At 40.7% G+C, this 13,067-nt stretch overlaps 1 protein-coding gene across 1 annotated transcript; it reads left to right on the forward strand.

Moving 5' to 3' along the window:
* Positions 1–396: 396 nt before the first annotated feature.
* On the forward strand, positions 397–6,716 carry MDH1 (malate dehydrogenase 1, NAD (soluble); the record flags this gene model as incomplete). The annotated part of the gene is made up of 8 exons (XM_009080401.1): positions 397–495; positions 788–884; positions 1,754–1,929; positions 3,292–3,414; positions 3,547–3,723; positions 5,294–5,407; positions 5,620–5,709; positions 6,079–6,716. Coding segments are annotated over 8 exons (1,002 nt in total), but the record flags the coding sequence as incomplete, so codon positions are not given.
* Positions 6,717–13,067: the final 6,351 nt, after the last annotated feature.

Below are 13,067 nucleotides of genomic sequence, written 5' to 3' on the forward strand. Positions count from 1 at the left end.
TTAAAACTTCTGTAGTGAATTTCAAGTATGAATGGATAAGCTAATGAGTGAGTATGTTGTACACTGTTGTGTTACAAAGGCAATGTTGTTAAAGGGAATAGAAAGCTTTTCAAATAGATTGTTATTCTTGGCATTTTGAAAGTTTTCCCAGGGGCATTTCTTAAAGATGATATTGGCATTGTGTTTCTGTAAAAGCAAGTAGAGAAATTGCTGGTGCTTCTAGCAGAACAGAAGTCTGATCCCAGGAGCTGAGGCTAACCCCCATTTAGGCATGTGCTTTCATCCAGGTTAAATATATCATAACCTTCTTTCTGTAGTAACCATTAATTTCTAGCACTCAGATGGTGTGAGCCTGCACTGTGTAGCTGTGGGTAAGGCTCTGTGGTTGTTTTGCAGGGTGAACCTGTCAGAGTCCTGGTGACTGGAGCTGCTGGGCAGATTGCTTACTCGCTGCTCTACAGCATTGCCAAGGGCGATGTCTTCGGCAAAGACCAGGTAACTCTCACACTGAATTGTCACGTCTCTGCTGCCCAGGAATAAAGGAGCTCATGTCAGTGAGTCAGAGAGTGGTTGTCTCATAGACTCTCAGAATGGTTTACCAATATGCGAGTAATTTCTGCTTAAAGTGGGGAAGTCCTTCTCCACTTTAACAGTTCTGGTTGTGCTGAAGTTGTTTGTTTTCTGTAAATAGGTTTTAAATCTTGCCCAAGACAGCAGTTTCTAGCAGAGTACAAGATTCAAAACAGATTGTGCCCAACTTGCATTTAAACCTTTTCTTTCTTTACAGCCCCTTGTTCTTGTGCTGCTGGATATCACTCCCATGATGACTGTGTTGGAAGGTGTGGTGATGGAGCTGCAGGACTGTGCTCTGCCACTGCTCAGAGGTGATCAAACAAATCTTTTCTTACACCTACAAGATTTTATAGTACATCTGTTTCATTTATGAGTTCCTATAGGAAGTTAAGCAGAAGAAAATATTAGATGATCCTTACCCTTTCTTGAGTTTATATTTTATGGAAGATAATAACTTAGGCTGTAAGCTAGGAAGAATGCCATCAAATGAGTTTTGTGAAAAGAATTGACAATGCAAATACCTGGGTTTCGGTTTATATCATCCAATCCTGGGTTTTCTGCCTGTCAGATGTGTGCATTGTATTCTAGTGGTGAAATGCCACTGAATGTTTAATATGCCTTTGCTAAGTAAAAAACCCCAATAATTTAGTCTTTAGAAGTATCTTCTGCACAAAATAAAAAATTGCTTATCAAGTTGTGTAAACAAGTTAAGTTCTGATACTTTAAAGAAGATGATGAAAGAGAGCAAGTAGATGTTACTCTAGTTGCTACAGTAGTTGAAAAAAAAGTGTGTAGCTACCAGCTCTTGTACAAGTCAAGCCCTCTTTGGTTTGAATTGTTAAAGCAGGTAGAAAACTTCACTTGTGTTGATACTTGCCACTGAAAAGTTATTGCAGAAGTGAAGAGTATCAGATAGAGACACATGAAACATATCTTCTTCAATAGATTTCTCCTGTGTTTCCCACTTTAGATAAATGTTTGCATAGATAAACCGTTTACTGGCAAGTATTTAATCTGTGGAGTTAGGGCTAGATGACTGTACTTGTATTTCTGGAAGAGGAAGGTAGTGGTATTGTCAGATTAGATTATATACTGTTTATGAACAAAAGAATATACCCATTAACACTATGCCATGAGTATTTATCTTGCTGAATTTCCCCCCTCCCTTTCCTTTTTTTAGAGGTCATTCCAACAGACAAGGAGGAAGTTGCATTCAAAGACCTTGACATAGCAATTCTGGTTGGCTCCATGCCAAGGAGAGAGGGCATGGAGAGGAAGGATTTACTCAAAGCAAATGTGAAAATTTTCAAGTCTCAGGGTGCAGCCTTGGACAAGTATGCCAAAAAGACTGTCAAGGTGAATATAGAAACTGAATTTAAAGCATTAGTTCTCTGTTATGTAGAGATCTAAATACATTGTAGAATGACACTGCACAACCAGGAGCTTGTTCAGTGCAGGCATTTCTTTATTTAAGCCCTGGAAAATATACCACAGTCAAGGCTAGATAAGATACAGAATGTTAAATAGGCAGATGATTTACTCCTTAATTTTTTTTTTGTGAAAAAGATGGGTCTTACATTGTATTGCTGTATTTCACACATATTCTGAATTGGTTACCACCAATTTGAAAAAAAACCCAACCCAACTCCACGAAACTATATTTAAAGAAATCAGCAGTCTTTTGTTCATTATCTCTCTCCTCTGGGAGAACTAAATTACCCACATGCAGCTGCCTACTTCATATCCATCTGTGGCTTTAACATAATGACCCTTAACTTCAGTATCAATATGGAATTACAGTTGCACAAAAAATGGGCTTTATATAGGTTGTTTGTGCTTTGGAGCATTGGAAGATTTTAATTGTTCTCTCTCAGATTCTTTCAGCACAGTTAATGGGATCATGTGGCTGCTCTCCTACTGCTCTTAATCTCAGACCCAGACTCCAACTGTGCTTTGTAACTGACTTTTTAATATCTACTTCCTCTGCTGATGAACTTCCTACTGCTTCTAAAGACTTGTTTGCTTCTTTATCCAGTTGGAATAAAAACTACCAATATAACTGTTGTGGGGTAGTGGAAAATTTACTGAACTCACTTTCAAAAGGGGCAATACAAAGGGAGGTTTGCAGATTAGCTTCTGTGATTGAGAGTATATGGAGCTTGACATTAGTCATTTGAGGCACAAATGAAGGATGAATAAAAATCAGTTTTCCGTAGTAAAACACTGATCTAAGCTGAGGCAGTGTTTTACTTCTAACAGCCTATGAACATTGAGATAAGTCACTGTTCTGGCTTTCTTAATAATAAAGCAATTATGTAAAGCAGTGGCAGCCAGTCTGGAAAGCATTTAAAAGGTGACGGTGAATTCACTGTGGGCTGACTAGTGTGCATGTATCTTGCTTTCCCTCTACCTGGTAGCATGAGTTTTCAAGCCTGGCTGTGAGTCTGCACAAATCTCCCTAGATGTTTGTTCTCTTTTACATTTGAGTGTCAAATTATAAAGAAAATACCTACCCAGAAAATATTTTTCTGTGCAGTTATAGAAGACTTGGATGTCTATGAAAAACACAGAGTAAACAATCTTGTTGAAGACAATGAAGAAATTTAGAAAAGTCAGCCTTTTGATAGCTTCTTTGAAGGCAAAGCAATGTATTTCACTGGAGGGAGTTGTTTTGCAGAAATACCTGCTTCAACTTTGCCTTCCCTTTTTTGTTTTTAGGTTGTGGTTGTTGGGAATCCAGCAAATACTAACTGCCTGATTGCTTCGAAGTCAGCCCCATCTATACCAAAGGAAAACTTTAGCTGCTTAACTCGTTTGGATCACAACAGAGCTAAATCTCAGGTAAAAAGGGCCTTTTCAAAGTAGAATGCTTTCTGTTATCTCTGCTAAATACAAACAGAGCAATGCTGTCAAAGAATTGTGTGAATGGAGAAGCTGAAGTCAATGCAACAGATGTCTTTAATTTCCATTTAGATTGCTCTGAAACTCGGTGTGACTTCTAATGATGTGAAAAATGTCATCATCTGGGGCAACCACTCCTCCACTCAATATCCAGATGTTAATCATGCGAAGGTAAACGTGAAAGGAAAGGAAGTTGGAGTTTATGAAGCTATAAAAGATGACAGCTGGCTGAAGGGAGACTTTATCCTGGTAAGATCTCTCTTCCTTTTTTTTCTTTTTTTTGTTGTGGTCATTCTGTGCTTGTGCTTTCTCCTAACCACATCTGAAATTGTAAACTGTGTAACAGCTCTTTTATCTCAGTAGAAAAAGCGATCTTGAAATAGCTTATCTTTATCAGTTGTTTGCTCTTGAAAAATCTGAGTCATGAGAGCCTGTGTAAATACTGCTAGAAAAATCCAATTGGAGTGCAAAAATGATTCAACAAGAAGAGTTTTGATCATTGCCCAGGTGCAGCTTGTCTGACTGTTGCCATTTCACTATGGTGACTTTTTGGGGTGACTCTGTAGATGAACTAGGATGATCCACTTGCTGCTTTCCACCCACCAAAGCAGTCCAGCAGCCCTGTCCCTGCACATGCATTCGTGTGCACACATGCACACTTTCCAAATCTAAATCTGTGGCATTGTCCACAGCAATTCTGGAAAGTAGTCTGAAAAATCTAGAAAACGCCTGCGAATATCTTAACGTAGGGTAGTAATAAATAATAATTTAGGTTAGTAAAACAAAATAACGGTATTAATTGGTCAAGAACACAGGTGACCTAAATGTAATATAAAGTGAAATGGGTTAATAAAGCCCTAGATGACTGTGACTCCAAGCAGCTGTGCTTTGCTTGGTGTTGCAATGTTACTGGTATCCAGCCAGGCAGGTACTGCACCTTAGCCAAGGAAGCTTTAGTTTGGGACAGAGGATGTGTTTTGTCATATGACAGTGCTCTGCTGTGTCTTGGCTTTGGTTATAGCTTATTTCAGTTCATGCTTGTTGCTGTGGAATGAATGATTGGCAGCCAAATGGCTGAGAACCAAAGTTCATGAGCCAGAGTGTAAGCAGAAACTTGTCCATGTCCTTGATCCTGTTATATCGTACGTGGCCAAACCAGGCTTGGCCTTTTAGGTGCATTGTACTGCTGGTCTCTCCTGGAATGCTTTGCCTAAGATAAGATTTCATAATTCTTGCTTTCTAGACTGGGGTGTGGTTGGCATAGAGCTTTAGCAAAGCTTGCTAAAAAAAAAATATCTGCAGTTTAAGAAGCTATTCTGATTCTGAGAACTGCAATTCCTAAACACAACATTTCTAAATAGAAACTTGAGGATAGGGAGGTAGGTTCATCTATCTTCAGGAATTAAATTAATTTTTTGCAGTCAGCATTGTAGGATTGAGACCAGCAAGTAGTTGATGTTGGTATTCAGCAAAAAAACTTAATGGACAGTGCTGCTGGAGACATCTCTTACTGTTGACATGCACAGAATCTTTTGGTAGGGGAAGCTTGAGACATCCGATTGCTATGAAGTAAGTCAGCTAGCTGTAAAGCAGGTACTAGGGAGTGAGCCAACCTCTGAAATACACCGTTATGTTCTTGCCTTGGTAAGATTGTATTTATGATTTATTTACCTCTTTTGTTTAGTGATTAATTATACCTGGTGTGGTGAAATTAAATAATTATGTATGGTGAGCTTTCTCTGTGTCATTTACTAACAGCATTTACACCAAGCCATGTATTGCTGCTTTCAATTTAGGGTTTTTTTTTTCTTAATTGCAGACTGTTCAGCAGCGTGGAGCAGCCGTTATTAAGGCTAGGAAACTGTCCAGTGCCATGTCAGCTGCCAAAGCTATCTGTGATCATGTGAGGGACATCTGGTTTGGCACTCCAGCGGTAAGATGTGGCTCCTGACTAAGTGCTTGTTTGCCTATTGCTTTGATTACATGCCAGCATCGTTGACCTCAAGTGCATGTGGGTTCAAAGGAAGGAATCTGTCCTTTTCTGGCGTGAAGTGTGTCATAGGACATGCAGGATATTGGAAGTCAAAATTTTGGCTTGCTCCTAGCAGTGAAAAATGAATTTCTCTCTTACTTTTCTGGTTTCAGGGGGAATTTGTTTCGATGGGAGTCATTTCTGATGGCAATTCCTATGGTGTTCCAGAAGACTTGCTATATTCATTCCCTGTTGTCATCAAGGTAACTAGACTGTTTAAATCCACATATCTTCTGCAAAACCTACTAAACTCTCACGTGAGCTTGTTAACAGCAGTGCTTTTAGTGTGGGACTGCAGTTGCTGGGACGTGGGGATTTAGCATTCTATCACGGAGAGGACTCTTATTAACCAAGGAAGTTACCTTGGTTGTCAGTTAAGTGCTTGATAGACAAGACATATCTGACATGACTAGCTGGTGCTAGTTGCATTCTTTATCTGAAACAAAGTTAACTGCTGCCTGATGTGGTTTTTAGTGCCTAAGCTTTATTTCTTAAGCTGCAAAGTTTCCTTCATGCAGACTGAATGAAGCTTGTTCTTACATGGAGGGGCTTATTTGTTTGTTTTCAAACAGGACAAGACCTGGAAGTTTGTTGAGGGTCTTCCTATTAATGATTTCTCTCGTGAGAAGATGGATCTTACTGCTAAGGAGTTAACTGAAGAGAAGGAAACTGCTGTGGAATTCCTCTCCAGTGCATGACTAGGTCATGAGGAAATACAAAATCATTTAAGAGTGGAAGAATCTAAAAGTCGTCTTTAGGTCTGCTACCAAACACTATTATATTCAAGTTGACTGTCCGTGGCCATTGTGCATTTAAACGTCCATATGCTTTACTGGTACTGTTGTGCCTCTTGAGTTATTAGCAAAAAAACTATTAAAGAAGTAAAACTAGTTTGTTGACCAAACTTTTTGTCTGTTCAATGCTAAGTTGCTTTTTGTGTAAGATAGAGGATAATTGTTTGCCTCAGCCTTGGCTACTAACGCACAATCTGAGTTTTGACTAGAATTTGGCACTATTGGAACACGTCCTAGTCCATGATCACTTCAGCATCCCAAGGCTCGACTGAAAATGAAATTAGAATGCCAGTAGTTCTCCCTGAATCAGTACTTCAGTGACCAGTCTGTCACTGGACAGAATTCAAGTATATACTGTTCACTCTGGTTATGCTTAACAATGTTTGTCAATAGAAATATTAAAAGCTGCTTAATCACGTAACGGCTGAGAGTACTTTGTTGCACTTCATTTGCATGTTTTAGTTATGTAACTAACAGAATTTGATAGTACAAGATAAAAACACCCTGAAGCCCTATTTTAAGAAACTGAGAGAAACTAGTTTTAAGAAGCTTTGTTCATGACTAGCACTTTCATTTGTCTAACTTGTTGTCTGTCCTGTTCTAATAGAAGTGTTTCTGCCTTGTACTAAAGTAAATCTTGCTCTGTCATAGCTGGAGTCATCTCATTTTTCTTTTTTGATTTGTTGTCGTTAAATGAGGATTTGAAAAATAGAACAACTTTGACCAAAAAAAGGAAAGGTTAAACAGAATTATAAGCAGACTGAATGGTTTCTTTGAGGATTTATCAACTAGGATATAAAATAAATCAGCAAACATCGATAAGCTTATCCTTAAAAATAGGTCTGCTCTCAGAACATCACTCTAGCTATTAAGTACAGTGACAGTGATGCAGCAAAGACTTACTATATATACATAGACTCGAAAGATTTCAGAAAATGGGAATGTGCTGCAGCACAGGACAGGGCACAGTCAGTGAATACCATGAATGTTTATGAAGCAGCTGTTGCAAGAATTTGTGTTCCTCCAGTCTTAGGAATAGACAAGTATATACAATTGTATTTTTTTACTGTTCTTCTCATTCCTCTAAGCCCCTTAGAGTTTTGCCATGGAGAAGTTATCAGAAGAGAATTTCATACATCTGTCTTTTCATGACAGTTTGGGCACTCCTGCATGAATTAGGGAGGGAAGGGAAGCTGCCTTCTGGTGTTCCATGCAAACCTCATTTCACCATGAGCCCAGGGACCAAACAAATTTATTGCAATAATTACCATGCTACAGCTTATTTTAAAATACTGTGTTTTACAGTGAATGCCACAGGAGATAACTACAGTACACGTTGTTACTTTGTTTAGAAAGGCTAAGTAAAGGAAAAAGTGCACATCTATGCATGATAACTATAAATAAGAACTGATAAATCCTGCTGGTGTACAGTGTGCTTTGTGCCATACCTACAGAAACATCACAATGTAGGGAAGAAGCTTTCAAACAAAAAGATCTGGAAGATCTGTCACTTCATAGTTTTTTTTTATACCTGTTTTAAAGCAGCCTTCTGCAGGAGACAACTCACTAATTGATGAAGTAACACTTAGTGTATCAGAATAGTTGCTTTATTAACCTCAGTTCTTGATAGACTGTCTCATGCTATACTGAACTCCGCAGGTTAACAGTTGAATCTGCATTTGACTCCTCATACTGAGTTTTAAGCACTGTTTCTGTTACCTCTGGACTTCTGTGAAGCAATTCAACAGGAAGTCTCTCATTTGCTCATTGAGCACACACTTTACTATCCTGCTACTGACAAACTGACTACCAAGTGGTAGTTTGTATTCTTTGTATTCACATTTCTGAACTGTTCTGTCCTCTCTTCTACTTTCTCCAGTTTTTATATTTCTGGGAGATTTCTTCCTGCTGTGATTAGCTCCTCTTACTGTGACTCAGGTTATTTTGTAAAGTCTATCAAATCTGAGGGTGATCAAATACTGAAGCAACCAGAGAGGTTGTGGAAGCTTCATCCTTGGACTCAGCCCTGCATTGAGCAGGAATTTGCACTGAACAGCTTCTGACCTCTGTGACTGAAAACCACTGAATGTCTTCACACCAACCGCATCTTTTAAACAGCTCTAAATGCACACATACCCAAAGTTACTCTTCAATTAGGGATGAGGTATTTTAAGGACATACAGATTTTCTGTGCAGGAAGGAATTTCATGTCCACCTCTGATTATTTCTCCAAGAGAACAAAAGTTAGGGCTTCAAACATCAACTCTCAAGTGAGTTGAGTACACACAAGTGTTCTTTGAGAAACAGATCCTGGGGGAAATTAAGACTTGAATTATCAGATCCACTTTGGGAAGGTTTCTAGGTGGAGCAGCTGAGAACATCAGGACTCCTGGCTGAGTCTGTGTGTCAGCAGAACAGCTCCCAGGGAAGGCTGTAGACTAGTGTGACTGGCATACCTTGTCATGAGTGCCAAATTTACAGCTCCCAAACCCTCTCTTCATGCTTGTGAAAGCTGTACAAGGCAGGCTGCTAAGCTGAGCTCTTTGTGCTTTCTTGACAGCTTTCCATTCCCAGCAAGAATTCTTTTCAGGGAGAAGAAATAAAGCCTTTCCCCCAAACAAACAAAAAACTGATTTCAAGTTTGTCTTGCGTCATCTTTCCTCTCCCACTACAGCTATTCCTGCTATTTTTGACAGTAACTCAGGTGCAGTTGGAAACTCCAGATCTAACAAACGAATCTAAATCGACATGCTGATGCTCATAACAGAGCTTTGCACCTGGGCATAGTTAGAAGGCATCACATCATATCAAATCAATAGGTCTTGAATCTCACTTTGCATGAAGGAAGGCAGGAGAACACTGGCAAGTAAGAGATGGAAATGCTTTCACAGAACTGCATTTACAAAATGGAGGAAACCTGTCAGTGAGTTTATTAGGATTATCTAGATTTCTTTTTTTGTTTCCCCCGTTTCCTGTGGTTTGGGGACTTTTTTATGTTTTGAATTTCAAATAGCAGATCATAGAGGATAACTACAGCTCAGTTATAATGAGAGAGTGACTTACACAAATACAACTATTTGCAGCTTAAAGGGTAGATATTTTATATTCAAACACCAAGGTGTTTTTTTAAAAAAACTATTCCAACAGTTTTTTGAGTGGCAACTTTGCATAGGAGCATGAGAAATGCTATTGAAACAGAAGAGAGGCTGAGCAGTCAGCTGCTTAAAATAAAATACTGTAACTGCAGGTGAACAGAGAAATGAACAGATGGAGATGCAGTCTTCAGCTTAGTGAGAAATAAACCTGTTGTTTTGGTTTTACAGAGTCATTTAATTTATAGAGTGCATATTAATTGCATATTAATTTATTACTAATAATCCAACTGCACAGGTGCTTGCTTTTTTCAAGTCAGCTAACCACAATCAATGCCAACAAATAGTTACATAAAATAATTAAAAATTATTTTACAATGCAGATTTTCTTGGAGCCTCCAGATGGAGCTAGTAGAGAGGGAAGAACTTTTTTCCCTCAACCTATGAGCCTGGAGAATTTAAATATTTGCCCAAGAGAAAGCAAACAAATCTTCCTTCTGCTCTTGGACAGCAGAAGGAAGGTGTTCACCACATACCCTTGTCCCCATCAGGGTAGACACCTGCCTCCATCCCATGGAGAACATGTCTTCACAAAAGGCATCTTGTCCTTGGCAAGGAGAATAAGCTCCAGACGCGCACTTGGCACTACCCCTGCCAGTGACCATCTCCCATTCCCTAGCAGGAATAGCCCTTGAGATCAAGCAATAAACTCAGGAAATGAGTTCTGCTGTTGGCTCTGCAGGAGACATCCTGGAGAGCAGCAGCCAGATAATCTGCCTTTGCCCCTCAGCTTCTTGTAACTGATATTTGTAAAATGAGTTGAAAGGCCTGGCTGGAGGATGCTGTTAAGGGCATGGTCAGAGTTCCCTTGCAAGTACTTTGGAGAAGACAGGGTGGCTGTGCACAGAGTGACACTGGCATGAGAGGCAGGTGGAGCAGGAAAGCTCAGCCACCTCTTCAATAACAAGCAAACCACAAACCAAGTAATCCTGACCTATTAAATTCTCTCCTGACTGAAGATGCTAAATACAGGTGAGGATGGCTATGCTACTTTTGTGGGCTTTTAAGGCAAGAAACCCAAATGCTGTTTGGTAACTACACTTCAGTGTGGACTGGTGGCAGTGCTGGTGCTGATACCTGCAGAGCAGAGCACGTCGCTCCGTGATAAACGTCTGCCTCTCCTGAGAACTAGGAGCTCCCTTGGAGCTCTGCCTTCCTGCAGAGAGATGAAGGAGATGAGACAAACAGAGACCAGCCAGAAGCCCCTTCTGTGGGTTTGGGACTTGTTGATATCGCTGAATGGAAATACCTGGAATATGAGGGAGTTAGAGAGAAGGTTACTAGCCATTCCCATTTTCCTCTGCAAAGCCACAGGAGATGAGATTAGGTTTTTTCAGTGAGTGCTGGATGATTTACATGCATGTTGTGCAAACACAGAAATAATTAATACAAGGCTCCGTGTATGCCATACTCCTATCTAGCTGCATCACTGCAAAACTGGACTTAGGGTAAATTAAGTTTCTTATTAGTGCTTAGGCTGGTAATAGTGAAATCTGAGGAACAGCTTGACCTCAGCTGTCACTGAACCCCTGGCAGCACCACCCCTGTGCCTCCCTCCCATTCTCTGTGGGGTTGGACTGCTGTTAATGGGACTCACCTGCCCTGGCCAGCAGGAGAGGACAGCAACCAAACACTGCTGCTTAAGGGCATCTGAAACTTTGGGGATTTCAAACTCAACCACTTATAATTTCACTAGATGCTAGAAAAATCGTTAGGAGAAGAGTGGGTCTAGACTTGTCCCCTCTAGCTCCTACCTCCAAATCTGACTTCATGTTTCTCCTCCCAGCCATCACACTGGCAGTTAAAATATTTTGCACGGATTTCGGTGTGATGAAGAGGTGCCGCTTCCCTGAAGGCAGCCACCAGCAGCCAAACCAAAGGTGCCACTTGAGCCACGAGGTGTCCCCACAGGGCAGCTGCACGGCCTTGAGGAGGACTTGGAGGGAAGCCACAGGAGTAGACACAACTATGCAGCGCTGGGCATGAAGTTCTGTCTCTTGATATTTTATTTTTCTTCTCTTTTTTTTTCCTGAATGATGAATGTCTGCTTTAAACTTATGCTAGAAATACTGCTCCCCTTCCATTTGGGAAGAAAAAGACCCAATCTTTCTCAGTCTCTCTTGGATCCCTAATTGAAGCAGGTGAAAAGTAGGTAAGGCGCAGAGGAAACCAGAAGTTCCATTTTCCTTGTCATTCCCTAATCCCAATGCCCTGCTGCCTCAGTGTGTCTACAAGACAGAGGCAGAGTAGTGATCTGGAGAAATGATACTTCTTGGCCGAACAGTAACTTCCCAAAAAGTTATTATTTCGGTGCAGAAAGTTTCTGTCCTAGTTCCTGGTCTTTTGATCCAGAGAGCAAAAAGATGGCAGATGGAGATGACAGGAAACTGGTCTTGAGGGTATCAGCCCTTGCTGCTGTATGATTATTTCTACAAGGTGAGATTAGGAGGAGTTCTCTTTGTGTTCCAAAATATGCAGAATCTGTGCCTTTTTCTGAGCATCTGAGCATCCTCTCAGGCAAAGAGGACAGCAGAAGCAATAACCCTTTGTGAAGCCTTGAGCTACTTGGTAGACAGCACCAAAAGCACCATCAGGATGTGAAGCCAGCCTTTCCTTTCTTTTTCTTTTCACCTGAGCACAGAAATGTCCTGCTTCATTTTGGTACACAGAGACACCTTTGATAATGGAACAAAACCCCAAAGATTTCATTTCCTTTTGGTGAGTGGGGGGAAAAAAAGGTATTGAATTTCTACATTTACACTTGACTATCAGGCCTCCCACCTTTACTGCTATTAATTGAATGAGGCTGTTACTCTAAAATATAACACAGGGTTGGACTGATGGACTTCCAGACTAGGAAATACCTGAAAAAGAAAGATCTGCTGGAGGGTCTCTCCAAACCTGCAAGCTGTCAGCATTGAGACAAGGCTCAGAGTAACCTGTACTGAAAGTCCATGGTCTTTCAACCTGGTCATTTAGCCTGGGTAATGACCTTGGCCACAGGATAAGTGGGGAGTGACCAGTTATCTTGATGTTTGGCATGGAAATTGCTGATGTGGAGAGCTGCAGGGTGCACACAAGTTAGTTGCTTTCCCATATCAGCTGTGGGGAGGTACCCCATAGCTGAACTGTTGCTGCAGATCCTCTTTCAAATCCCAGGCTATCTTGCTACAAGCTGCCAAAACTCTGGGACCTGATGTTTGGCCTCTTGAAGCACCCAAGTGATATGCTTTATTGGCACTTTCATCAACACAGATAACCTTGGAAAAACTGCTTGAGTCTACAGGGGGAAAAATATCAGAAATACTGCCTGCAAAGTTTACCTATGTACCTTCGTCAAAAGCACCCGTCATAAAATCCCCAAACACTTCATTGATGAGAAAAGGGTTGCCACATCCTGGACTCTTACTGCAAACACTTTCTTCATGTCATTAGCCACCTGGTTCTTGGCATGTTCGAAAAGCAGGTGACAAGGTCCACACCTACCCAGGGGTAAAATATGTCTTGGCAATGGGAGTGATACCTAGGCAAATAATTTGTTGCCTGACTCACAGCGCTCCTACGTTGGTGCTCCTCTGTCTGCGATGTGGGCAGCACTGCTGGGAGGCAGTAGGG

The sequence above is a fragment of the Acanthisitta chloris genome, unplaced genomic scaffold, assembly GCF_000695815.1.
Source record: "Acanthisitta chloris isolate BGI_N310 unplaced genomic scaffold, ASM69581v1 scaffold30538, whole genome shotgun sequence".
In the NCBI taxonomy this organism is placed as follows: domain Eukaryota; kingdom Metazoa; phylum Chordata; class Aves; order Passeriformes; family Acanthisittidae; genus Acanthisitta; species Acanthisitta chloris.